Source organism: Vigna radiata, chromosome 2 (assembly GCF_000741045.1).
Source record: "Vigna radiata var. radiata cultivar VC1973A chromosome 2, Vradiata_ver6, whole genome shotgun sequence".
NCBI lineage: Eukaryota > Viridiplantae > Streptophyta > Magnoliopsida > Fabales > Fabaceae > Vigna > Vigna radiata.
This window is the reverse complement of record NC_028352.1, coordinates 6,674,295-6,701,404: the sequence shown is the minus strand read 5'-3', so window position 1 is coordinate 6,701,404 and position 27,110 is coordinate 6,674,295. Positions and strand designations below refer to the sequence as shown.

The 27,110-nt window shown below is 30.3% G+C and overlaps 1 protein-coding gene across 1 annotated transcript; it reads left to right on the top strand.

Moving 5' to 3' along the window:
• The first annotated feature begins 5,891 nt into the window (after positions 1-5,891).
• On the top strand, positions 5,892-7,800 carry LOC106778870. Its single transcript, XM_014666873.1, has 5 exons — positions 5,892-6,449; positions 6,668-6,810; positions 6,886-7,143; positions 7,245-7,327; positions 7,382-7,800. The coding sequence occupies exons 1-5, from the start codon at positions 5,892-5,894 to the stop codon at positions 7,798-7,800; spliced, it is 1,461 nt and encodes a 486-aa protein (XP_014522359.1).
• Positions 7,801-27,110: the final 19,310 nt, after the last annotated feature.

Below are 27,110 nucleotides of genomic sequence, written 5' to 3'. Positions count from 1 at the left end.
TTCATTTATATCTTTAATTAGATATTATTTGATCTTATTTTATTATCAGTATTTTTAATCAAATACCTTTTAGATTGATGGGCTACAAGCTCGATAATAAGACTTGGCCCAATTATGGTCCCGATCGGTTATTCTTCGTAACCGCTCGCCCCAAATATCATACCGTACATCATCTCCCCCAAGTCCGAGTTAAGCGTTTGGCTTTAGCCGTGGTTGACTGTAGGACTTATGAGTTTAAGGGAGGTTTTACTTGTTGTGTTTGGAGAGTGTGCTTCTAGTAGTATCTTGCATGTCTTTTCTTACTTTCAGACTTGCGTTTTGTGGTTTAGTCGTAGCACCGTTCTAGGAGCTGAAAACGCGTTCGGTTGTAACCGTTTGGAAAGCGTGTCGATCTTCGTGTGAACTTGGGCGTCCATAAGGTGGCAGGACGTGATCGGTCGTGGCCTTTTCTACGTCTTGAGGCATCTAGACACAGTCGGTTTAGGCCTTAATTGGTAATCGTGCTGATGGACTTGGGCGTCCATGAATCATGCTGATGGACTTGGGCGTCCATGAATCGTGTTGATGGACTTGAGCGTCCATGAATCGTGCTAAGGGACTTGAGCGTCCGTCAATAGTGTTGATGGACTTGGGCGTCCATGAATCGTGCTGACGGACTTGAGCGTCCGTTAATAGTGTTGATGGACTTGAGCATCTATGAATCGTGCTGAGGGACTTGAGCGTCCGTCAATAGTGTTGATGGACTTGGGCATCCATGAATCGTGCTGACGGACTTGAGCGTCCGTCAATAGTGTTGATGGACTTGAGCGTCCATGAATCGTGCTGAGGGACTTGAGCGTCCGTCAATAGTGTTGATGGACTTGGGCGTCCATGAATCGTGCTGACGAACTTGAGCGTCCGTTAATAGTGTTGATGGACTTGAGCATCCATGAATCGTGCTGACAGACTTGAGCGTCTGTCAATAGTGTTGATGGACTTGAGCGTCCATGAATCGTGCTGACGGACTTGAGCGTCCGTCAATAGTGTTGATGGACTTGAGCGTCCATGAATCGTGTTGAGGGACTTGTCAATAGTGTTGATGAACTTGGACATCCATGAATCGTGCTGATGGACTTGAGCGTCCGTCAATAGTGTTGATGGACTTGAGCGTCCATGAATCGTGCTGAGGGACTTGAGCATCCGTCAATAGTGTTGATGGACTTGGGCGTCCATAAGGCGGCAGGACGTGATCGATCCTGGCCTTGTGTAGGCAGAGATGTTGAAGTAACTAGTTGCACGTGATGTAAACTGGATGAGCATGTAACTGCTTTAGAGGTTTGTGATCTGCAAGATATATAATATCCAAGATGTAATTGAGACTGATCGGTCGAGATGTAACCGCTTTAGTAATCTGCAAGATGTATAATATTGAAAATATAATTGAGACCGGTCCGTTGAGATTTAACAGCTTTAGTAATCTACAAGAGATATAATATTGAAGATATAATTGAAACCGATAGGTTGAGATGTAATTGCTTTAATAATCTGCAAGGTATATAATATTGAAGATATAATTGAGATTGATTGATTGAGATGTAACCACTTTAGAGTCATGATCTGCAAGATATATAAATTAAAGATATAATTGAGACCGGTCGGTCGAGATATAACTGCTTTAGAATCTTGAAATCCGATAATATAAAAGATATAGACGAGACCCTTTGTTCAAGATGTAACAAATAAGTTTGTAGATGCTTTTAGTGTCTTGTGACCTGTGAGATAATATCAAAATTATAAGCGAGACCGAACCAGTCATTTGAAGACCAACATGAAAGTAAGATGTGTCACAGATAATTCGTAAGTGTTTAGCATCCTCCGAGAATTTGTTGTGATAAAGTAGATGTCGAGATCATGATCTCCATTAAAGGCGTTTAATTCTTCGAACCTGTATTTGAATTCAAACCTGCACTTGAATGCATGCATAGTAATATTTTATATGATATAACATATGGTAACGCATGTATATTATGGAATGCAATATATGACACTTAAGCATTATATATGTGGGTGGAGATGTCAAACATCCTTGTCTCGTGCAAGTAGCTCTTCAATCAGCAGATATGTACTTTGTTCCGAGAATAACATCACATCACATAGATTTGCATCGGCTTCCCAAACCTTAACGAAAGTGTTCGCATCTGGTTTGATTCTTCTATTCAGCCTTTCCTGGCACAATCAGGGACTGCTATTTTCTTTAAAAACTCTCGCGAGTGTTGTGGACGAATCGGAGGTTGGTCCGGAAGGCGGGATTTCTGTCGCTGGTGACAGTGGTTGGACCGAGCAGCGCAACTGTCGTTGCCGGCGATGGGTTGGTCTCATTGAAGGTCAACGGCTGTCGCGGATGATGAAGAAGGTCTTTGTCAGTTGAATTCCTCGATACCTTACGCATATGGGATTTGAAGTCTGTTACGTTTGCAATTTTACTATCGGTGATGATAAAATCTTAGTCTGCGCTTTCAAATATGTAGGTAATTGCTAGAGCGAAAGAGTTGGGAGAATATTTGATCAATTTGAGTCTACACCATTGTGTAGAACTCTGTCGAGCCATGATGGCTCTTAACTGTACACCTTCCCTCTTGTGGAACCAAAGGTCTACATGTCCCAAATTATTGTTATGGTTGAAAGGATTCTTAATAATGGATATACAGGCATAGTTGATGGCGCGGAACTTCTTACGGCACGGACGGTGCCATTGTCAACGTCAACGTCGCCCAAGAGCAGGTGGTAAAAGTTACACCTTTGTCATCTAGAGTGCAATATTAGTGACGACCGTTAGCTGGCGTTGCCCGTAGAGACCATACGGAAAAGAGGTCGGAGGAGTGGAGGTTGTCATGGTAAGTTCCCTAGTCTGGAGAATGGGACCATTGAGATTTTCTTTGAAGAAGATCAGTTAGGGTCGTTGCCTTTGGTAGCGTCAGGTCCTTCGCAACTTGTCTCAAGCTTTCTCTGCTGCTCGTACAGGCCTAAAGGTTGATTCTCACCTGGAGAGAATTAAGGAGGACGTCTTGAGAGCTCGACCCTTTTGTCGCAGGGAAAGAGAAGGATGAATTTTCATGATGGAGAATGATCCCGATTTGCAAAAGGGAATTCTACCCTTGGCGGTCCAGATAAAGGAAGACTAGCTTTCCTGCAACGGTTAGTAAAGTAGTTAACCACTTCCAGAGGTTGGAGGGGCTGGGGTTTTGGTATCCTTCCCATCATCTTTTCATAATATATTATTATAATATATTTTCATAATGAAAATCTTCTTATTTTATTAAGGTTTTAGGAGAAAGAGATTATCTTTCGAAAGCTCCGTTGCATAAATCAAGTTATGGTAGTATTGTTTTAGGAAAATGATATTTTGACACTAATTTTTTGACAACATTTTGACACTGTACACGTGTCAAAATATGGTTGGACGATTTCAAATTTTAAAAAAAAATTTGATTTTTTTTTTCCAAATATGTCCTTGTCCCAGTTTTTTTAATTTGAAATTGTCCAACCACGTTTTGACACGTGTGCAGTATTAAAATAGTGTCAAAAATTGGTGTCAAAATTTCATTTTCCATTGTTTTAATAATATAAGGATAGCAAATTTTTTATTTGCAAAGCGTTTCAGTCAGACGCATTAGATAACTATATTTACATTTATAGTTATATGTTATATCATAAAAGTCATTAGAAAATTTAAAATTGCGACAACATATAACGCGCGTCATCATACGGTGCACACATATCTTTTAATATACCATATATTTTTAATATATCATATTCCATGTATTATGGATTTTATATTTCGGTTATCATATATTTAGGTTATAAATATTTGGTTAAAAGTTCTTTTTTGTCCTAGTTTTGGTTGGGAAAATTCGAAATGGTTCCTGTGTTTATTTTGTGTTCAATTTCGTTCCAAAGATCGAATTTGGTGTTCAATTAAGTCCTTTTCAGTAACTCCGTTAAAATTCTTAACGGCAACGTGTCCAGATGTGCAATTGCTAACTGAGGTGTCAGTTTTTTGTTGATTGTGAATCCTTTTCAATTGGAATTATGATTTTTTGAAATTGAATTTCTAATTAGGGTTGTTATTTTGGTAATAAAATTAAAAGTTAAGTATTTGGGAGGGAAACTTGTGAACCTTGCGAGATTGAAAACTACTTGAATTTGGGAAGAACAACTTGTGAAACTTGAGAAGAACAACTTTGGGCTTCCACACCAGTAACGTGCTTTTCTATTCGGAAGCAACCATCTTTGGGAAATCAGATCTACGAAATCAGGTTTGCGTTTGTGATCCTTCCTTTGTAGCATATAAATTTCTAGGTTTTGTTGTTGAAGACTATAAAACCTGGAAAATTTTCGTTTGAGTGTTAGATTTTAGAAAAGTTACAAATTTTGTAACAATTTTTGAAATTTATATAGGGCATTGTTGTGTAACGTATGATAAGTGATTGGTATTGGTGGATTTTTGAGTTTGATATAGTGGTCACATGTTAACAGTTACTTTTAGCGTTTCTATAGTGGTCACATGCCCATAACAGTTACTTTTGTAGGCTTGCTTTTGAGATGTCTGAGGAGAGGTTTAATGTTGTGGTCCACCATGGTGGGACCCTAGTATGTCAATATCCTATTGAATATGTTGGTGAAGAAAAGACATATTGGAGTGTGGACCCTAACAAATGGAGTTATTTCGAAGCAGTAGATGCTGTTAAAGAATTGGGGTATATTAATGTGACAAACATATTATATTGCATTGATAATATTCTACTTAAGTTGGATGATGATAAGAGTGCAATGAACATGGTAGGCATTGCCAAGCAGTTAGGGAAAGTTAACGTGTATGTGGTTCACGGTGTGGATGATGACCCAGAGTTGGTTGAAATAGAACCAAGTGAACAACAACAAGACCAAGTTCTTTTCCTGTGTCAAGGAACTTTAGGTAGGGAGGGCTTGAATGATGACGCCCATAATGAGGAGGAAAAGGAAGTACACTTGGAGGATGAACAAAGGGAGGTGCATGTGGAGGAAGAAGTTCACGTTGAAGAAGTAGATTTGGAGGAGGAGGACATGGATGACGAACAGGTGCATGTGGAGGAAGAAGTTCACGTTGAAGAAGTAGATTTGGAGGAGGAGGACATGGATGATGAACAGGTGCATGTGGAGGAAGAAGTTCACGTTGAAGAAGTAGATTTGGAGGAGGAGGACATGGATGATGTGGAGGTGCATGTGGAGGAAGAAGTACACGTTGAAGATTATACTTCAAGTGTGTCTGATGATTCAGAGGATGTGCATAGCCATGAAGGAGAAGGGCATGAAGCACGGCGGGTTGTTGATGAAGGAGAAGGGGATGAAGGATTAATGGATGTTGATGTTGATGTTGATGAAGTACTTAGGGACAATATAGAAGGGGTTGTATCAGTGGAAGTTAGTGAAAATGAAGAAAGTGGAAGTGAGGATTCAGTTGATATTGCACATAGCNAGAAGAACCCATATGACAGAGGGTTGTCTGATGATGAGTGGGAGTCAGAGTTTTTGGCCAGTCCAGGTGAAAGTGGAAGTGAGGATAGTGGTCATGAAAGCCAAAGTTGTGGTCCATTTGAGACTTTTGTTATGCAAAAGAGTATGTTTGCATACAAGTGGGAAGTGGGAACAAAATTTAGGGATAAAAATGAGTTTATGGAGGCTGTTATGCAGTCCACGGTAGGAGAGATTTGAAGTTTATTAAGAATGATAATAGACGAGTACAAGTGAGATGTTTGGGTGCCCAAAAGAGTTGTCCATGGATGGCTTATTGTGGGTATATGGAAGNATGTANTACATGNCAATTGAGAAAAGTAGTGGATAACCATAGTTGCAGTAGGCAATTCAACATTAAAATGACGAATGTTAAGTGGTTGAGTGAGACATTTGATAATTCACTACAACAAAATCCGAATTTGAAGATAAATGAAATACGCTCAAAAGCTTTGAGGAAATGGAATACGAATGTTACACTTTCTAAAGCTCGTAGGGCAAAGATAATGGCATCTGAAAAACTTGAAAGTAGTTTCAAAAATCAGTTCAAAAGAATTCATGACTATGCACATGAATTATTGAAATGTAACCCTGGTTCAATAGTACAAGTTAAAGTGGATAGTGAAAATGGTCAGTCAGTTTTTCAGAGATTCTATGTTTGTTTGAAAGCTTGCAAGGTTAGCTTCGTGTGTTGTAGGCCATTTATTGGTTTGGATGGATGTTTTCTGAAAGGATTGTATAAGGGGAAGTTATTAACAGCTATTGGGAGAGATCCTAATGACCAGATTTTACCTTTGGCATACGCAATTGTGGAAGTAGAGAACAAAGATAGTTGGACATGGTTTCTAGAGTTGTTAATAGAAGACCTTGGGGGTGCTGAAGTTGGCAATGCATGCACTTTTATGTCTGATCAACAAAAGGTACATGCAATTTTCTGTTCTGTTTCATAATAATAATTGTATCAGATGTATTGTATTTGGTCCTTATTTGCAATTAAAATGTTCAAATTGGTCCCTATTTTAGATTATATTGTTCAATTTTGTCCCTGTTACAAATAGGGTTTGTTGCCAACTATTGAACAACTTTTACCTAAAGCAGAGCATAGATTTTGCATGCGACACATGTATGCAAATTTTAGGAAAAAGTTCTCTGGCCAAAAGTTGAAGAATCTAATATGGAAAGCTGCTGCAAGTACATATCCCCAAGCTTGGGAAAAAGAGATGTTAAATATGAAGGAAGTGATGAAGAGGCTTACAAATATCTAATTGGTATCCCGCCAAGGTATTATTTGTTCATTATGAATACATTGATGACTTGTATAGTGCATATAACAATCATTTTTAATTCTTGTAACAGATATTGGTCAAGATCTAGATTTACAGGTAGGGCAGTTTGTGATACACTAACCAATAACATGAGTGAAGGTTTTAATAGTGTGATTGTTGAGGCACGAGGAAAGCCCATTATAACCATGCTTGAAGAAATTAGAGTTTTCCTCATGAAAAGATGGGCAACCAATAGAATAAAAACATGTAATATGGACTTTGATATCTGCCCCAATATTAGAAAGAGACTTACAAAAGAGTCCAATTTATCGAAAAATTTGATCCCTAGGTATGCATTTCCTTTCCCTCTGATGGTAGTCTGATTGTGATTAAAATGGTGTTATTGATCAAATATTTCTGAACTTGTATTCATTTATGGCTTAATGACAGTTGGTCTGCGGAAAAAATCTTTGAAGTTAGGCATTATGCACAGATTACAAACAAGTTTGCAGTTAACTTGGACAACCAAGATTGTACGTGCAGGAAATGACTTCTTATTGGGATCCCTTGCTGCCATGCAATTGCAGCCATGAAGTTCCTAAATTTAGATCTAGAAAATTATGTACCCATTTGGTTCAGACGGTCAACGTATGAAGAAGCATATGCCTCCATCATATTTCCAGTCAACGACCACCTGTTATGGGAAAGAACACCTTACGTAGACGTCCTCCCACCATTCAAGAGAAAAGTACCTCGCAGACCAAAGAAGAAAAGAAGGTTGGAGCAATGGGAGCTAAGGAGGGGTGAGACCCAGATGACCAAAGGTGGCCACCGCAAGAAATGTAGTATTTGTCGTCAAGTTGGACATAAGAGAAATAAATGCCCTACTCAACATCAAGCAGACCTACCAGGACCATCCCAACCACCACCCCAACAACCAACTGAGGAAATTACACAACCATCCCAACCACCAACTGAGGAAATGACACAACAATCTGAACCATGACCAATCAGACCCGACAAGTTACCAATTAGAAGACAACGTGCTTTATAATGTTATAAACTTGTTGTACTTTTGTTTTTTTAGAAATGGTCAGTTCTGTGGTAAACATTAGCCACTTGATATGTTTTGGATGTACTTTAAATATGTTTTGGTGTCAAACATTAAGCACTACATTTGTTGGAATTGGTCACCTGATATGCATGTAATGATTACCTTGGTTCTGTTTATGCAAAGTTATCATTTTAAAGCTTTATACAATTTGAATCATGTTGTGTTTTATTGCTTTATCAACACATCAGTCGTCAACATAGGGACCACATTTAGAACTAATAAACAAAAATTGGGACTAAATTGAACAATTAATTACTAAATAATTGAAATTTCATTCCTTCGTTTAGTACAAAAGAAATAGCCACAATCTAAACATCACAACATTTCAACTCCATTGACCTTAAATCACTACGTTCAACCACATTGGGACCACCTCTTTAAACATCATCACTTCAACCAAAATACACAAAACATTAGTATGTTAACTACACTAAGAAAACCAGTCACTACTACTAATAATTGGATCTTTTTCTTCGAAGCTTTGAGTGCGTTTTCCAGATCACAAATCTTCCCCCTTTGCCTCCCAATAATAACATCCCTTTCGTCATACTGCACCACTTGAAATAGTTGCAACACATCGCATTACAAGCTTCACTCTATTATTCATCAACAACAAAAACTTCAAACACAATGTTAATTACTAACACATAAAGAACATAGGGTTTATATTCAGATTACCTTGTAGTTTCAACAACCCCAAAAATATCTTCCCGCATTCTTTGGAGTTCTAGCCATTTTTACTACTGTCATCTCACCACAATTGCAAATGGGGATTATCCCTAGCCCCATTGAACCACCCACAGGTGAATAATGAGAAGTACGGCGACCCAAGCAATTCCAACAAGATGAAGAAGAATGGGAAGCAGACATGGCTCATTAACTAACAAGGTTGGGAAGAAGATTAGGAAATAAAAACCCTAATTTAGAATCCACCCTCTTCAATTTATTCCCAAAATAAACAATTTAAAAAATTCTAACGGCTACTGAAAAGGACTCCCAGTCAGCAAAGAAATGACACCTCAGATAGCAGTTGCACATATGGACACGTTGCCGTTAAGAATTTTAACAGAGTTATTGAAAAGGACTTAATTGAACACCAAATTCGTTCTTTGGGACGAAATTGAACACAAAATAAACACAGGGACCATTTCGAATTTTCCCAACCAAAACTGGGACCAAAAAGAGCTTTTAACCTAAATATTTAGATTTTATCGTGGTTTAAAAATAATATTTTGACAGATATTTTATTGTTTTATTTTCATATGAAATATTCATATTTCAAAAACACTTATCTTGTTGAGGATGCTCCATGTAGAGATGATGACCCATGTTGTGTAGTTTCGCTATATTGAAATTTCTTTGATTTGGAATAGTGATGTTGACACCGAGCGCTTGCCTTGGTTCCTCGTGGCTTTCAATGAGATGCCCCTGGTCCCACGGTGGACGCCAAAATGTTTCGGGGTAAATTTTGGGACCGAGACACTAACTTGGGTGTGGCGTGATTCTGCTACTTTCTGGTACTGAGTCGCTGGCTTTTTCAGTATTCCACTGCACGTTCCTCTAACCGTTCGTTCTCTGACCAAGGGGGAAAGTACCTGCATAGGCACTCCGACGCTCAAGTTAGGCGTTTGTAGTAGGATGTTCTCAGTTCTCAGCAAAGCAATGCTCAGAGTGAGAGAATTTGGTAGTAGAATTGTTATGTGAGGATGACGAAAGTGGAGAGTGTGATGAGTACAAGCGTACCTTGTTTGGAGTTCTTGGCTCTTTATTTATAGGCCTTGAGTTGATATAAGATTAACAGAATATAAACAAAATAAAATATNAACAAACTTACTTGGTTACCCATAAACAGATAAACAGTTTCATTTATATCTTTAATTAGATATTATTTGATCTTATTTTATTATCAGTATTTTTAATCAAATACCTTTTAGATTGATGGGCTACAAGCCCAATAATAAGAGTTGGCCCAATTATGGCCCCGATCCTTCGTAACCGCTCGCCCCAGATATCATACCGTACAAATATTATTAATTTATTCAATATAAAAAGGTATTCAATATCAAATATTTAAAAAAAATATATAATTATATATATTTTAAATCGAAATATGTAATAATAACAGCAGAAAAATTGTATAACATATTACACAATTGCTAATAAATAAAACTTATAAAAATAAAAATATTTATTAATTTTGAAAAGTTGATATAGTGATTTTTAAAAAAAAAATGTAAAAAAAAAATAACATTCAAGTTTTAAATATCCATCAAATTAAATACAACTCACCCAATCCTAAATTAACTATATTTGATTTGTTACTTTTATTAACTAGGGAAGTTTGTTAGTTGACATTTTTAATTTTTTATCACTAAAATAATGTTTAATATATTTGAGTAGTTTTGATATTTAATTAGTTTGTTTAACTAATTATATAAATTTATACTTTTATTTTTAGTTGTTATTATTATAACTTTTTAATTGTGATTAGTATTTGTTAAAATAGATAAAACGTTTTAATTTTATTACTTATCCCGTCAATCTATCTTACAAAATATCCGGTTATGTCTGGTTCTCGGGAAACATCTCGTTACAATTTTCAAATGAGAGAGTCCAAACCGGATTATAATATCGGGACATAGTAAACCGGATAATAATCTGGTGAAAGGGCAATATGTTGATCGAATTTTGAAATTCGATTAAGTTGTGTTTCTAATCCGGTTATATTTTTATGTATATCAACTTATGAACTAAAACCGATTCAATTCATATTTTAAATTAAATACTTTTGTAAAACAAGAACATTCTACACTATTAAGAAAAAGAGATGGATAGGTGTTTACTAAAACTCATTTGATTAATAAAACACTATATTAAGAATGATAAAATAAAAGTTAAAGACTACTTGCAAGACAACGATATAAAAAAAATACAAAAATAAGAAAAGGAATAATACAAACTATACTAACTCGATTATTCTTAAATTTGTGTTCATTTTTCACCAACACAAAATATGCTCATTACTCTATTTATATCCTACCTATAGAAATTAGACCTGAAAAATATGCGATAACATTTTCATAATTAAGTTGCCAAAATCTAGTCCAAGTAGACTTAAAAAACTAGTTTTTACATTTAATTCATAGATCATACTTAGAGTTATGTCTCGTGTTTAAGGATAAAACATAAATATTAGAAAAAAAAGAAAGAATCCATCATGTAGATCAAAATGTCATTTTCATATGTTTAAAAAATAATTGATTATTTAAGATAATAATAAATTATGTTAAGTTTTTTAAAAAACTTTACATTTATAAATAATCAATTATGATTAATAATAAGTTTTTTACATTATCATGTATAAGTTTCTCATTTTTCTGTTTCTTTGTAATTTGAATTTGATACATTTATACTAATATACTTAGGTATGTGTTATGGGTAAATGAATTTTGAAAGGTGTTTCAAGAAGCATTTTGTATATTTTATTCTATTTCTATGTACATAATTTTTTCTAATAATTGAATATTTCGTAAAAAATTAATTCAAATATCTGTGTTAATTGAACCAGTACAAAAGTTATTGTATATTATTAACTTTATTTTTACTTATTATCTTATTGTATATTATTAACATTATTTTTACTTAATTATCTTGAATCTTCCTTGTTCTTTATAATTTTGAACCATTATACTAAAATTCACTTATTATAATTTCATAAACAATTTTGAGGAAAGTTTTCTTTAAATTTTTAAATAATATTTTAATCAATTCATCCTTTTGTTTGTGCACATAAAACAAGAAAGCAAATATATGTTTATTATTAGAACATCTTATTTGCATGAGTTTCAATATTAATAATAAAAAAAAACTATTTTAATATGGATGTATGAGTTTATTAGAATTACAGATCGTTAGGATATTTTAATATAAAAATTATATTAAAACTTATTTGAATTGTCATTAATATTATGGAAATCAAAATAAAACTAACTAAACTATACTTAAAAAATGGTGGACTATGTGTTTTTTAGTCATATTCATTCATTATGCACACATTAATCTTGAAAACGGTTTGAGACACAATTCTGATTAGGACTTGTTGTAAAACTAACCAATCTATATTAAAATAAAATCAAAATATGGTTGACCTTAGCTTATGTTTTGTCTTATACATTAATTTTAACACATGAACTTGATGTTGTCCTTGTTCTGGAAGGGCTTTTAACAGATAATTTAGTAAAACTAATCAATATTAAATATAAAAATAAAATATGGTTAACTTAAGTGCGTCTTTTAATCTTACCCTAACTTGATATGTTTCTTAGTGTCATGTGCCTATAAATTGATATTCGTTTTCTTAAAATTTCACATCAAGAGCATCTATACAAAATCTTGAGCTATAATAAGTTTTCTCTTTGTAGAAATTATAGCAACTGAGGCAAACCATGTCTTATATTATGTGCTCCTGAATGTTTATCTGCAAAGCAATATCCTTTATGTTTTGAAAACTGATTTTCAAAAAATTGTGAAAAATCCATTAATGTTGTTGGATCCACTTACATATTATAATTTAGCCTTAAACCTGACTCTAATATCAGATTAAAAAATAAACTCTACAAAATTGATTTGTAAAGTGAAGTTTACATCTACTTATATATTAGAATTTGATCTTAATTATATTTGATATGAAACTTCCAACAACAAGTGTCTCCAATTGTTTTAGAAGCTGTGGCGTAAAGAAGACCATCACCGTTGATATTGATATTTAGTCTCTAACCACATTCATGTTTCATTAACTTTTATTTATTTTTTGTTTATAATTAAATTAATTATGTTCTTATATCTTTCTTGCAATGATTTTATGTATCAGATGCTGCTGGTAATGTCACCAATGTGATTGATTCTTGCTTGGGAAATTGTCTCAAATTACAATAATAAGAACAATAAGAACACTTGAGAGAAAAACTAGACATGTTTCTCATATATTATTGTAACAAAAATATAAAAAGAATAAAATTTTAGATGTTGTTTTCTTCCATTTTCATTGAGGTAAAGTAATATGTATTGGACGAACTACTTTCGTTAATTGAGGAACTTGTCACCTACTACTTTCTTAAATTTGTATTCTAAACTGCATTTAATAATTTGGTAATAACTGAAAAAAAAAATTTTACAATGTTAAGGAAAAAAAGTGAATAAATATTCATCTTTCTTAAAATTTCACAACAAGAACATCTATAGAACGTAGATACTGAAAGAAAAGTTTTGAAAACAGAAAAAAAACCATGAAAAGTACCAGAGTTGCAGTTTTGATGATGATTATGTTGGGTTTTGTACAAGTTCTAGAAATTGGGGCGAAGAAGACTCTCCCATGTCCTGTGAAATGTGCTATAGCATGTTTACCTTCGTTAGAAGACTATCCTATATGTTATGCTTGCTGTCTTATATTATGTATAACCCATCACCCCCCTTGTGCTACAAGCTGTGGCGTAAACAAGACAATCACCATTGATATTGGTATTTATTCTCTTATCACATTCACATTTCTTTAACTTTTTGTTCTTTATACTTAAATTAACCATGTTCTCACATCTTTCTTACAATGATTTTATGTATCAGATGCTACTGGTCATGTCATTAATGTGGTTGATTCTTGCTTGGAAGTTTGTCTCAAGTTACAATAACTTGTAAGAACATTTGAGAGCAAGATCAGACATGTTTCTCATATAAAAATATGAAAAGAATAAAACTTTAGATATCTATCTTTTCTTCCATATTTTATTAAGTAATTTTTATTACGTATCGCCGAATTTATGACGAACTACATTTGTTATGAGGAACTTCTCATGAAATTATTCTCCCTAAGTTTGAATAAACCTAATTGAGAAATATCTCACACCAATAGCACCATCATAAGAAGAAAAAAAACAATAAAGAAAGTTTCTGCAAAAGAAACATTTAATAAATACAGTAAATAATAACATTAAAGTACATTAAATAACATAAAAACAAACTCTACACTTTTAAGGGAAAAAAAAAGGGTGAATAGGTGTTTAAAAAACACTTTTTATCATTAATAGAACTAAAGGACTTTTTTCTTATAACATTTTATTAAGAATAAGATTATAAAAGTTAGGAGAGCTCAAGACTCAAATAGGTAGTAATGAAAAAACCTTAAAATTCTTTTTTTTAGTAATAACTGCCTTAGACTTAAGAAAAAATAATAGCAATTAGTTGAGGCTTTTTTAAAAAAAATAATCTCAAAAAAGTTTTAAAACTTGTTTTAAGTTTTCCAAATTCTTGAATCGGTCTTAATAAGTTAAGATCACTTACCAAACAAAATAAGAGAAGGTATAACATATAAGAATACTAAAATTTTATTTTAATCCAAATATTTTTTATTATTCTATTATTCTTGAATGAGCATTAATTATTGCATCTAGCATTAGTAGTGGTTGTTTTGGTTAGGGTTGGGCAAAAATAAATAATTTGTACTGTACTATAGTTAATTATACTATATTATATTAAAAATAATTGATCCACTTTTACTAACAGTACATTATACTATTTTATGGTTCAGTTTTTAAAAACTCAACTTATAACAACTGTGAAAACTGTATCTACTCTTACATCTTCTCTAGTTCAAGTTCAACTGGTTCAATTGTTTCGTCTTGTCAAGAAAACTTTATTTAATAATAAAATAGTAATAAAAAAAATTCACATAAAAATAATAATAATTAATTTTTTTAAGACAATTTTTTATCACAAAATTTATATTTTTTATCAATAAAAATAAAAAATGTAATTTATATTTTTATATTTTTTAATTTATATATATATATATATATATATATATATATATATATATATATTTTGTGTTAGTGTATGATGTTATTTTTTATATTTTTTATTAATAAAATAAATAAAAAATAAAATAATTTTTAATAATAAAAGAAATATAAATAAAATAGAAAATAATAATATTAAATAATTAAAAATCAATTTATTAGATACTTATGAATAAAATAAAATAAATATTAAAATAAATTTCAATTAAAAAGAACATGTATTGTTATACTATTTAGTTTAAAAATTAGTACAATTCAGTTTAAAATTAGTATAGTTAGTAGTTCAGTTCAGTTTATATTATAGTTTAATTAAAATTAGTATAGTTTACAATTCAGTTAATAGTTCAGTTCAGTTCATACTGTAATTTAGTACAATTTAGTATAGTTAAGTTCAGTTTGATAAAACAATGTCTGAACTGTTTTACAGTTTAGTTTTTAACAGTGCAGTACATTTTAGTTCGATTTACCCACTCCTAGTTTTGACAGTTGAGGGCGGTTGGAGTCTTGGTTTTGGTTGGTTGCTGGTGCAAGAAGTGGCCTTTGGTAGCAGAATCGGGTGCTTGACATGTTTCTGGTTTTGGCAGTATTTTTCTTTCTTGCGGTTTCTGTTTCTATTTTTGGCAATATCCTGAACTCTGTGATTGGTTGAATGACTGCTTTTTTCTTTGAAATGGTATTGCTGCCGTGAGGAATTTGTGTGATAAAGTTTTAGCTAGAGTCATAAGTGATGCTCTAATTTAGGAGCATGGAAATTTGCTCCTTTAGGTTTCATATCAATTGATGCTCATACTAATTATATTAATATTTTCTACTTTTGATTATTTAATATCCAAAACAATTTAATAATAATGATTGTTAGTATTACATTTATCCTTATACAAAGGAAATTATGTATTGTGAAGAATGATAATTCTAATATATGTAAGTTATCTTGATTTTGTATACATAATTAATTTATATTAGAATCTTATATTGACCACTTTTATGTTATTTTTTTTAGTATTTTCTTAGTTTCAAATTCAACAATATCTTGACAATCAAATAATTGAAGTTAAGAAAAATTGATATTTTTATCAAATTAGTAAATGCTTAAATTGTCTAATAAAACCATGTCATTGTTCATGATACATATTCGATCCTGAACACTTATGTATATTGGAATATTGTACTCATAATTTATTCATAAACTAGTAATTAACATTCTCTTTTAGACCTATATCTTTTTCTAGTATTTTATATTTTTTGTACATAATAAAATAATTAGATATATTTTTTTATTTTCATATTTATTTTTTATCTTTGGTTAATTTATTATTATTATTATTTATTTGTATTTTAGTTTTAACCTATATTTCTTCTATTATAAATAGAGAATTATATATATATATATATATATATATATATATATTTAATGTAAGGAAAATTAGTCATAAATATATAGTTTTCACTATATTCATAAACAATTTGGTTCAGAGCCAAGTTCTTTTGAGAAAAAATTTTCGTTGCCTTTGCCAATACACCCATCGCTGCCGTCGAGGGTGTCATTTACCATTATCGGCGCCTGTGCCGTCTACCGCTGCCGGCAGACCTATCATCTATCATTGTCACTACTGAAATTCTACTTTCAACTGACGATCACATTGTTTTGGTCTTCTCAGTCAGGCGATCACCATGCCTTCAATGTCGCCTTTATCGAAGCTCCTACGTGCTCTCAACATCTTTTGAAGTTGTAGATTTGTTCTTTTTTCCATCGTGCATGGTGGCATGTCTAGCAGCAACTCAGAACGTTAAAAAGATATTTACATGGAGAAACCTTCCAAATTTGTTGCTTATGGGAAATATTTTGGGTTAGTATTTCGACTTCTATGTCGTCCTACAAATTATTAACAATTTGATGTTGGAAAAATAGATATTTTTACTAAATTTTTATGGATTATATTAATAATAAGCTAGTGTATACAAATACAAATTGTGTCTAACAAGCTTTATTAAAAATATTTATTTGGTATAACGTATACTTTTAATGGAATCAAAACAAAAGTAATCAAAATAACCTAAAAAATAATAATAATAGGTGGACCCAAATTGTTTTTTAATTTATACATTCATTTAAACACATAAAAACACTTGAGACATGATTCTAAAATAGTCAAAGTGAAACTGATAAAATTATATTAAAAATAAAAATAAACAGACTTGACACCTAAGTCTGTTTTTTAGTCTTATAATTTATAAATTCATTTATTTACTCACACATCAAGTAGATGTGGCCCTTAATTTGATATTATATATGTGCCTATAAATTGATAATGATTTTCCTTAAAAAGTCACAGAAATAACATATAAACAAAATTTTGAGCTAGGGTGAGTTATGGGAAAAAACACAATGAAAACTCAGAGAGTTGCAATTTCGATGATGATTATGTTGTGTTTTGTACAAATTGTACAAACTGAGGCACTCATCCCATGTACTATAACATGTGGCCTTAAGTGTTTGATTTCTCCTCTACCCTATGGCTTGTGTTGGGTTCCGTGTGTTATAAAATGTGAAATAATTCCAGGTGCTTTCGATTGTGTTAAAGGTTGTGGCGTGAACAAGACCATCACGATTGATATTGGTATTTATTCTCTAACCACATTCATATTTCTTTAATCTTTAAATTAATTATGTTCTTACATCTTTTCTGCCAATCATTTTATGTTTCAGATGCTGCTGGTAAGGTAGCTAATGTGGTTGATTCTTGCTTGCAAAAGTGTCCCAAGTTACAGAAATAATAATTGTATGACAACTAAAGAGCAAGACTAGAATGTCTCCCTTTGATAATTTCAATAAAAAAGTATGAAAAAAAAATAGTTTTATTTTCTTTTGTGTTCGTTATGTTTAAGTTAATATGACCAACTTTTGTTATTTCATGAACGTGTCATGAAATTCATTCTCTATATTCGACCTAGTGTAGGGTTTTTTTAACGTAAAAATCCCTTTGGATAAACGAAGAGCCTCTTGAATGATTCTTAACTATGTTCAACAATTATCGTTCAGATTATTTAACTAATATAAAGAAGATTCTTGTAAAACTCTTACTAACATCCCTGAACAACTTAGTGTGTAATCTCCAAAGATAATATTCAAATTAAATTCGTGTCAACGTAATTCATAAAAAGAGCATAATTATCAATTGAGAACCAAATTTTAAGTAACAAAGAAGCAATAAACTAATTGAGAACTATTTTACACCAATAATACGATCAATAAAATACTTCCCAGAACAAAAGTTTGTGCAAACAAATAAATACAATAAATAGCATTCTTTAACGTTAATTAGTATAAATAAAGTTATAACGTTAACTATATATATGATTTATATTAAATATTTGTTAAATTTAAATATTAAAGTACATTGAAAAAAGTATTGGACAAAGTTTTGAGATGACAAGTAATTTTGGCGGATCTTCAACAAATATTTTAGACGTTAAAACTTTTTTATAGATATATAAAAAATTTGGGATGCTAAATATATATAATATATTAACATTTAGAAAAAATCAAATTATACATTAATTTTTATACCTAAAAAGAAAAAATTGTACGGCCAAAGTGTAAAGACCAATAAAATGACATTTTAGAAGTGATAATGATTTAAAAATAACAAGACTCGGCTGTTTTAATATCAAAAAAATTTAATATGGATAGTTTTGTTATGAAGAAATTACATTATTTTAAAATACCCCGTTTCTCTCTACGAACTATTTTTCTAGAATTATTTTACTTCTCTTTCAGGGTTACTCCTTGTTCAACTATTTGAAAATTAGAAACTAGTGACATTTGAAAGTTAGTTTTTGCTATTTTCTTTGGTTTATTTCGTTTCCGCTGCATTGAGTCATCAGTGTTTTGCATATTTCATTTGAGTCTTCTATAAGACTCTATTGATGAATGACCTAAACGTCGTATCATGATTATGTTTTTATGGTATGTAGGAATAGATAGAATTTTTGGAGTTGTGGGAACGATTATAGGTTCCTTAGAGTAGTTTGGTTTCCTAATAAATAAGGAAAACTAACTATTACTTTTTGATGTTATTTATGCTTTAATACATGCATGTTTGTTTTGGTCTAAAATGAATAATTTGTTAGGTAGAGTGTTGTTATGGTTGTTGTTGTATGTGTGCTTATTTTGATTGAATGTGGTGTTGAGTTAAGGAATATAGAACATGGTCACTTAAACAAATTGACACCTAAACCTATTTTTGAACCATATATAGAATCATGAATATTACTTTAGTTATTTGAATAAGTCATTTGTTTCCCAATTCATATAGTGTTGAACTTGTTGATTTATGGTTTCTGTTTTTATTTTTCAAATTTTTGTTATTTTTTAATTTACAAAATTTTCACATGTTAATGCAGTATCATACCACAACAGAAGTGTTATTTGTCAATTAATACCATGTGTTAGTGTCTATATAATATGATTTTAATATTTGTTATTTTTTTTTTAATTTAGTTCAAATGTCTTTGTTGTAGCATTTTTCAAGTTCTAGATGTGAACAATATCCAACAATCAAATGTTTCAAGTTAGAAAAGATTGATTCTTTTATCTAATTAGGAAATAATTAAGTTAGTATTTTATGACTGTATATATTCTTTTATAAAACCATGTCATTGTTCATAATACCTACTGGACTCTGAGTGTTTGTTTATTTTGGAATATTATACTAATAATCTATTATTCATACACTGAAATAATGGAAATTCTTTTAAGACATTAGTCTTTTTCTTATTTTTCCTAATATTTTATATATTTTTTTTACATAATTGAACCAATAAATAATATAAGTTTGAAAAGTCATAGTTTATTAATAAATTAAATAAATTATTTTTTATACTTTTTTTAATGTAATTGATATAAAAAAGTTTTCTTTATTTACTATTTTATCATCGCATCATTTTTTATACATGATAAATTTGAACAAATATAAATAATCGCTATAAAAATCTATTTTGTACTAATGTTTAATGTTTAAAAATGTGTTGTGAAAAATTAAATAAAATTATTTAAAAAAATTGGAATAATAGATAATGTTTTTCTAAATAAGTTATTGTTGACTTTAATAAACAATACTTATTTAAAAACATTTTGTTTATTGACAGCTACTAATAAGAGCTTTTCTAAATAACATTGTTTATTGGTAATTGTCATTAGACAATGCTATTTTCTGAAACGCGGTATATTAATAGACCATGCTCAAATAAAAAGGGCCTAAAAAGTATCTATAAGAAAAAGGTTCTCTATTGACAATTTTATAGTAGTGTAAAGGATAATGATATTTAGACAACATTTTTTTTTCACATTGATTACGTGTTAATCTGTAATTAGTTAAAAATTACTCCACAATCAATAATAATAATCATAAATATTATTGTGGAGTAATTTTTGACTAATCACAGATTGACACGTAATCAATGTGCAAATGTTGTAAAAAAAATGTTGTCTAAATATCATTATCCTAGTGTAAATATATTTATCAAAGCATTTTTTTTTACATAATTAACACTCTTCCATTTTAAAAAAATTAAATGTAAGAGTCTCATTAAAATATTTTTTCTTTTGAAAAGAAATTTCATATTAAAAATGTTATTATAAAAATGTAATTTATTAGAAAAATTATTTGATATAGCGTATATTTTTAACGGAATCAAAAGAAAACTAACCAAACTAATTAAATAATAATAATAATAATAATAATAATAATAATAATAATAATAGTAGTAGTAGTAGTAGTAGTAGTAGTAGTAGGTGGACCCAAATTGTTTTAAATTTATGCATTCATTTAAACACACAAAAAACACTTTATACATGATTCTAAAATAGTCAAAATGAAACTGATGAAATTATATTAAAAATAAAAATAAACAGACTTGACACCTAAGTCTGTTTTTTAGTCATATAATTTATAAATGCATTTAATTTGATATTATGTGGCTATAAATTGATATTGATTTTCCTTAAAACGTCACAGAAAAAACATATAAGCAAAATTTTGAGCTATAGGGTGAGTTATGGGGAAAAAAACAATGAAAAGTCACAGAGTTGCAATTTTGATGATGATTATATTAGGTTTTGTACAAATTCTAGAAAGTGAGGCAAACATCCCATGTCCTATATCATGTGGCTTTCAGTGTTTGATTTCTTCTCAACCCTATGGCCTGTGTTGGGTTCCCTGTGTTATTAAATGTGCAATAACTCCAGCTGCTTTCGATTGTGTTAAAGGTTGTGGCGTCAACAAGACCATCACCATTGATATTGGTATTTATTTTCTCACCACATTCATATTTTTTTAATCATTAAATTAATTATGTTCTTACATCTTTTCTGCTAATCATTTTATGTTTCAGATGATGCTGGTAAGGTAAATAATGTGGTTGATTCTTGCTTGCAAAAGTGTTCCAAGTTATAGAAATAATATTGTAATGTCTCTCTTTGATAATTTCAATAAAAAAATATGAAACAAAAAATAGTTTTATTTTCTTTTGTGTTCGTTATGTTTAAGTTAATATGAAATTGATTCTTTATATCCGACCAGAATATCTAGTCTTGTGTAGGGTTTTTTTAACGTTAAAACTTTCTTTGGATAAACGAAGAGCCTCTTCAATTATTCTTAACTATGTTCAACTCAGTGTGTAATCTCCAAAGATAATATTCAAATTAAAGTCGTCTCAACGTAATTCAGAAAAATAGCATAATTATCAATTGAGAACCAAATTTTAAGTAACAAAGAAGCATTAAACTAATTGAGAACTATTTTACACCAATAAAACGATCAATAAAAAACTTCCCAGCACAAAAGTTTGTGCAAACTAAATACTTAATAAATACAATAAATAGCATTCTTTAACGTTAATTAGTATAAATAAAGTTTAACGTTAAATATTTGTTAAATTTAAATATTAAAGTACGTTGAATACTTTTTACACTAAAGAAAAAAGTATTGGACAAATTTTTGAGATGACAAATAATTTTTGCGGATCTTCAACAAATATTTTAGGTGTTAAAACCTTTTTATAGATATATAAAAAAAAATTGGATGTGAAATATATAATATATTAAAAAAAATTAAAAAAATCATACATTAATTTTTATACATATAAAGAAAAAATTAGATTGCCAAAGTGTAAAAACCAAGAAAATGACATTTTAGAAGTGGTAGTGATTTAAAAATAGTGAGACTTGACTATTTTAATATTAAAAGGTTTTAATATAGATAGATTTATTATGAACGAGTTTTATTATTTTAAACTACATATATAGTCTCTCTTAAAACTTAAACTGCTTGAGTGATATTTGAGACGAGATTTTCAAGTCTATCCATTAATTTCTGCAAAAGAGTAAGTTAGAAGCACGACACTCTCTTTAGGAACAACAACACTCCGGCGACAATGGATGACTGGGTGGGAGAAAGTGACACTTTCTCTACGAACAGCGACACTCCGACAGTAATTGATGGCTGGGTGGAGGGAAGAGGAAACTCTCTCTAGGTTTCGCTTTCTCACTGAGTTTCAATTCTCTCTCTAACCGAGTCTCAGATTAAAAATCTAAATTGTGAAAATGAACACCCAAAACTTGAAACCCTATCCCCAATTCTGTTTCAACGTGACTCTCAGCTTTAAAAAATAATTTTTATGTACACCACTCAGATTTTGACACATAAACCGTATGAAAATGTTGTCAAATATTCTTGTTCAAGTATCATTATCCTTTGAATAAAGGGCAACACTTATGATTAATCCTACAAAACTGACATCTTTCTCTTTCTAAAGAAATTATTTGAATGAAATAGCTTTGAACACATTTGTTAATATCACTATGATTCTATACTGATCTTTTTAAAAGAATGAAAAAGCGTATAACTCTTACAAACATAAAATAAAAATTTATTAGAGTTTGAGATGCTTTAAATTCACATATGTCAATTAAAATATACTTATTATATAAACAAGACTTATTTCACTAAATATATTTATTTGAGTTTGTTCAAGAAAAAAAATAAAAAAGATGAGGCACGTGTAAATATATCTATAAGATGAAACACATTTTGACGAAAGTTAAAAATTTTGAAAAATAAATGAGAATGAAGTATTTCAAATCGTGGATAGTCTTCTACAAAAGATATTTTTATTCTTTATTTAATTCAATTAAATCCTTTAAACTCAAATAAATTAGTTTACATATTTAGTTAAACATACTCAGTTAAAATAGATCAAATAAAGTTGCACAAAACTCTCTATATGGTGGGCCCAACTGTGTTTTAATCATATCCATTCATTTATTGACGTATTTAATGACTTAGATTATTGACAAATAATGAGTCGTTGAAGTTACTTCAAAGACACTTTTTGTGCCTTTAAATTGATATTCATTTTCCCTGAAACGTAACACATATTTATACAAAATATTAACCTAAGTGACTTGTAGTAGTTTTGGGGAAAAACATTATGAAAAGTAACAGAGTTAACTTGGAAGAGTAGTTCATTGCTTACTTGTAAACAATAATCCAGAGCACAATTAGACATTTTTTTTTATGTTTGTATAAAATTACGAAAAAATAAATTCTATAATAATTTGTGCTCTATTTCCTCTTGATTTTAAAGTATTAACGAGAAAATTTGGTTACTTATCATATATCATATGATTTTACAAATAGATAATAACATCTTAGTAGTTTTGGAAATTTTGGTCGAAATGAGGCTTTTTGTTGTTAATGAGAATGAGATTCATATACAAAGGATTCATGTTCAAGTTCGTAAAAAAATTTAAAATCTCTATAATTATATTAAATATAAACTAAATATTATTTGAATAATACTAATTATATTTATCCATGAGTCATGAATTTATATTTTTATTGAAATAATATTTAAATAAAATATATAATAATAATAATATAATTTATAATAAAAATGGTAAATAATAAATGTAATACCAAACTATTAAAATTACGTAGATATTATCTAAATAAAGGTTAGTTTAGGTTATTCAGGTTTAATAGGTCTTATTGGATGATTGTTTTGATCATTAACAAGATTCATTGTCGATCCAATTTATATTTCAATAGTTATTTTAGAAATAAAGCTTCCATATAAATAGATCAAAGCATTTCGAATGATGCTTGAACAATTATTTTTATATCAATTGATTTAGTTAATGTAGACGAGATTTTTATAAAAAAAAAAAAAAAAAAAAAAAAAAAAAAAAAAAAAAACCCGAATCTCATTGGTATGAACTTTAAATAAGTTTAATGTCCAGAAATAATATTTAAACTTTAAGTCTTATAGATTAAAAGATAAAATGCAATTGAGAAAATAGCATTATCAATTAACAATTAAATTTATATTATATCATAGTAATGAATTAATTGAGAAATATTTCGGTTCACCACGATCATTCAAAATTAAATCTCTAGAAAAAGTAATTTATTGAAATATTATTTTTATATCAATTGATTTAGTTAATGTAAACGAGATTATTGTAAAATAAACATACTCTACTCGTATATCGTTGGTATGAATCCAAGTAAGTTTAATGTCCAAAACTAATATTTAAACATTACGTCTTATAAATTAAAGGAAAAGCTCAATTAACAGGCAAATTTATATTACAGCATAGTAATGAATTAATTGAAAATTATTTCCCTTCAGCACGATCATTAAAAAATAGATATATAGAACAATAATAATTTATTAGAGGCAAATAATAATAACTATACTAATATAATAAAAATACAAAAGAGTATTATTTTGAGCTAAATAGTCATAATATTTTTAAATAAAACCATAACTATTGGTTGGAACTCAGTTATTTATGACTAAAATCTTGATTAGTATTTGGAGTTCAATCACTTTTTTACTAAGATTAAGTATTTTTTTTGAAATATAGTGACTTTTGGTTAACCAATTTAGCATTGTGTAAAATGTAATTACTTTTAACTAACTCTAGCATGTAATCACGTTTTCATCCTCCATGGTCGCTCATATAGGAGCTTCGCAAATGCTACTCAACAATGAAATTTAGTTGAAAACCCTCGCAGATCTTCGCTCTACAGAGATCGAAGTGGTTGATATTTGAACGGGGAGAGAAACAACTAGGGGAACAAACCTTCACGCAAGGGTGAAGATGAAGACGACACCGATGTTACCAGCTGACACTGCTTTCGATTGCATGGCAGAGGTGATATGTTGCATGGAGGAGGCCAAATACATGAAGGGGAAGGAGTCATAGTGTGAACGTAGTTGCAACGCCTCACGAAGTGGAGAAGAGGCAACTGATTTAGGGCTTCTTATTTAAGTACAAGAACTACGGTTTGATATATAGGGTTTCATATATTTTTCCATTAGGCCAACATATGAATTGGCTCAGTATTTCATTCTCCAAACTATTATAATTAGGAATTCGTATAAAGGTTTCTATAATTGGTCCACTAAACATCAATATTACTTGCCGAACGACCCCTTTATTTGCTTAGCTTGTCTGTAGAGTTCTGCAGAACATCAATTCTCAACCTCAAATGTTCTAACTACTACAACTCCACATGCATCTACAAATCCCATTTGTTATTCCAAACCTTAATTTAATTCCTCCAAGTGTTTATGACTCAACTTAAACTCTATTATTCTTATTTTCCCATGAATTTCCAACTCATTCATCTAAAACACCATTCTATAACTCAAAATTCATTCCTACCCATTCCTCATCACAATTTTCTAAACTTAACCTTTAAACAAGTCTTAAATAGCCTAGATATAAACTTTAAACCTCAAAATTCTCCATCCCACCCTTATCTCAAAATCTCACCTATCAAAACTCTCATTTAGCACCAAAACTAGTATAACACTTTTGCCAATTCACTACTCCTCAATTTATCATCATCCTTTTTTGTTATTTAAGGTTTTATACAAGATTTAAATGCCTTTAATACTGATCCCAAACATTAGTATATCACACCAAAGTTGCTCCTGCAGAATTTCACCTACCAAAATCTCAATTCAGACTAAAAACAACCTCAAACCACGTCCTTTTCACTACCTACAATCCTACATTAGTTTTGTACCTAATTAGACTCCAACAAAGCATCATCAAATGTTCAAACTAGTACAAATTCTCAAGCATATCCAACAATATTCATCAAGGTATATATGAACATTAACAAACAACTCAATAATAACATATTCAACTAAACATAATTTCTCACAACATATCAAACCTAAATTCATGCATCTTAACATGAAATTAAGGACAATATTAGTTACCCTTACTTGTTAGAAGACCAAACAACCCTGAAGAACCCCAAACAACTCCCACATATTAAAGAACACTAATTGCGTCTACAAAATACGAAATCATGATCAGGATATATTGTTAGGACCACTGATAAGTAGAGAGTCTTATAAAAAACTCAAACTTAACATGCAAAACAAAGAAGGCTAGCATGCAAGGAAAAACAAAATTGACCAAAGAAAGGAGCATAAAGTCAACTTACTCTGTTGATAAAAAAAATCAATCGGTTAAACTTCAAGATCTAACCATTGTGATATTTTAACCAGTCTCTGATCTTTAGACAGATGGACAACAAATGAGAACACTTAAAGAGAAGTCAAATAATTCTAGAAAAGTGATTTCTAAATAAATGATATGTTTAAAAATAATAAAATTCGGTCTTGATGAAACTATTTATATTAAAATATTTTAATATTAAAATAATTGAGTCTCGTTATTTTTAAACCACGACCACTTCTAAAATATCATTTTTTAGATCTTTACACCTTATAGTGAAATTTAGTTTTACCAATAAAAATTAAATAAATCATTTAATTAATTAACACAAAAATTAAAAAAATAAAATATCAATAATTAACAATGAGAAAGTCTTGTACAATAATAGAAATAAAATTAAGAATAAATATTTTCCTATAACTAAAGTAGAGCTGTCAAAACGGGTGACCCGGCTCGACCCGGCCCGGCCCACCACGGGTTGGTCACTTAGTGAGCCAACCCAACCCGGCTCATTTATTAGCGAGCTAGAAAAACTTGAACCCGGTTCGACCCACCACGGGTTGGTGGGTAAACGGGTTGGCTCACTAGCCCATTTAATTATATTTTTTTTAAAATAAAAAAATACAAACTTTCTGTAATTTAAATTTAAACAATTTTCACTCCCAAAAAATTATGTTAAAGACAATTCAAAATAAAAAGTACAATATAATCCAAATGTCATTCAAAAACAAACACAAAAAACATACAAATAAGTTTTTTATATTCATCATTTTTTGTTATTGTTGTAACCCTTGATCCTTGTTCTTGTT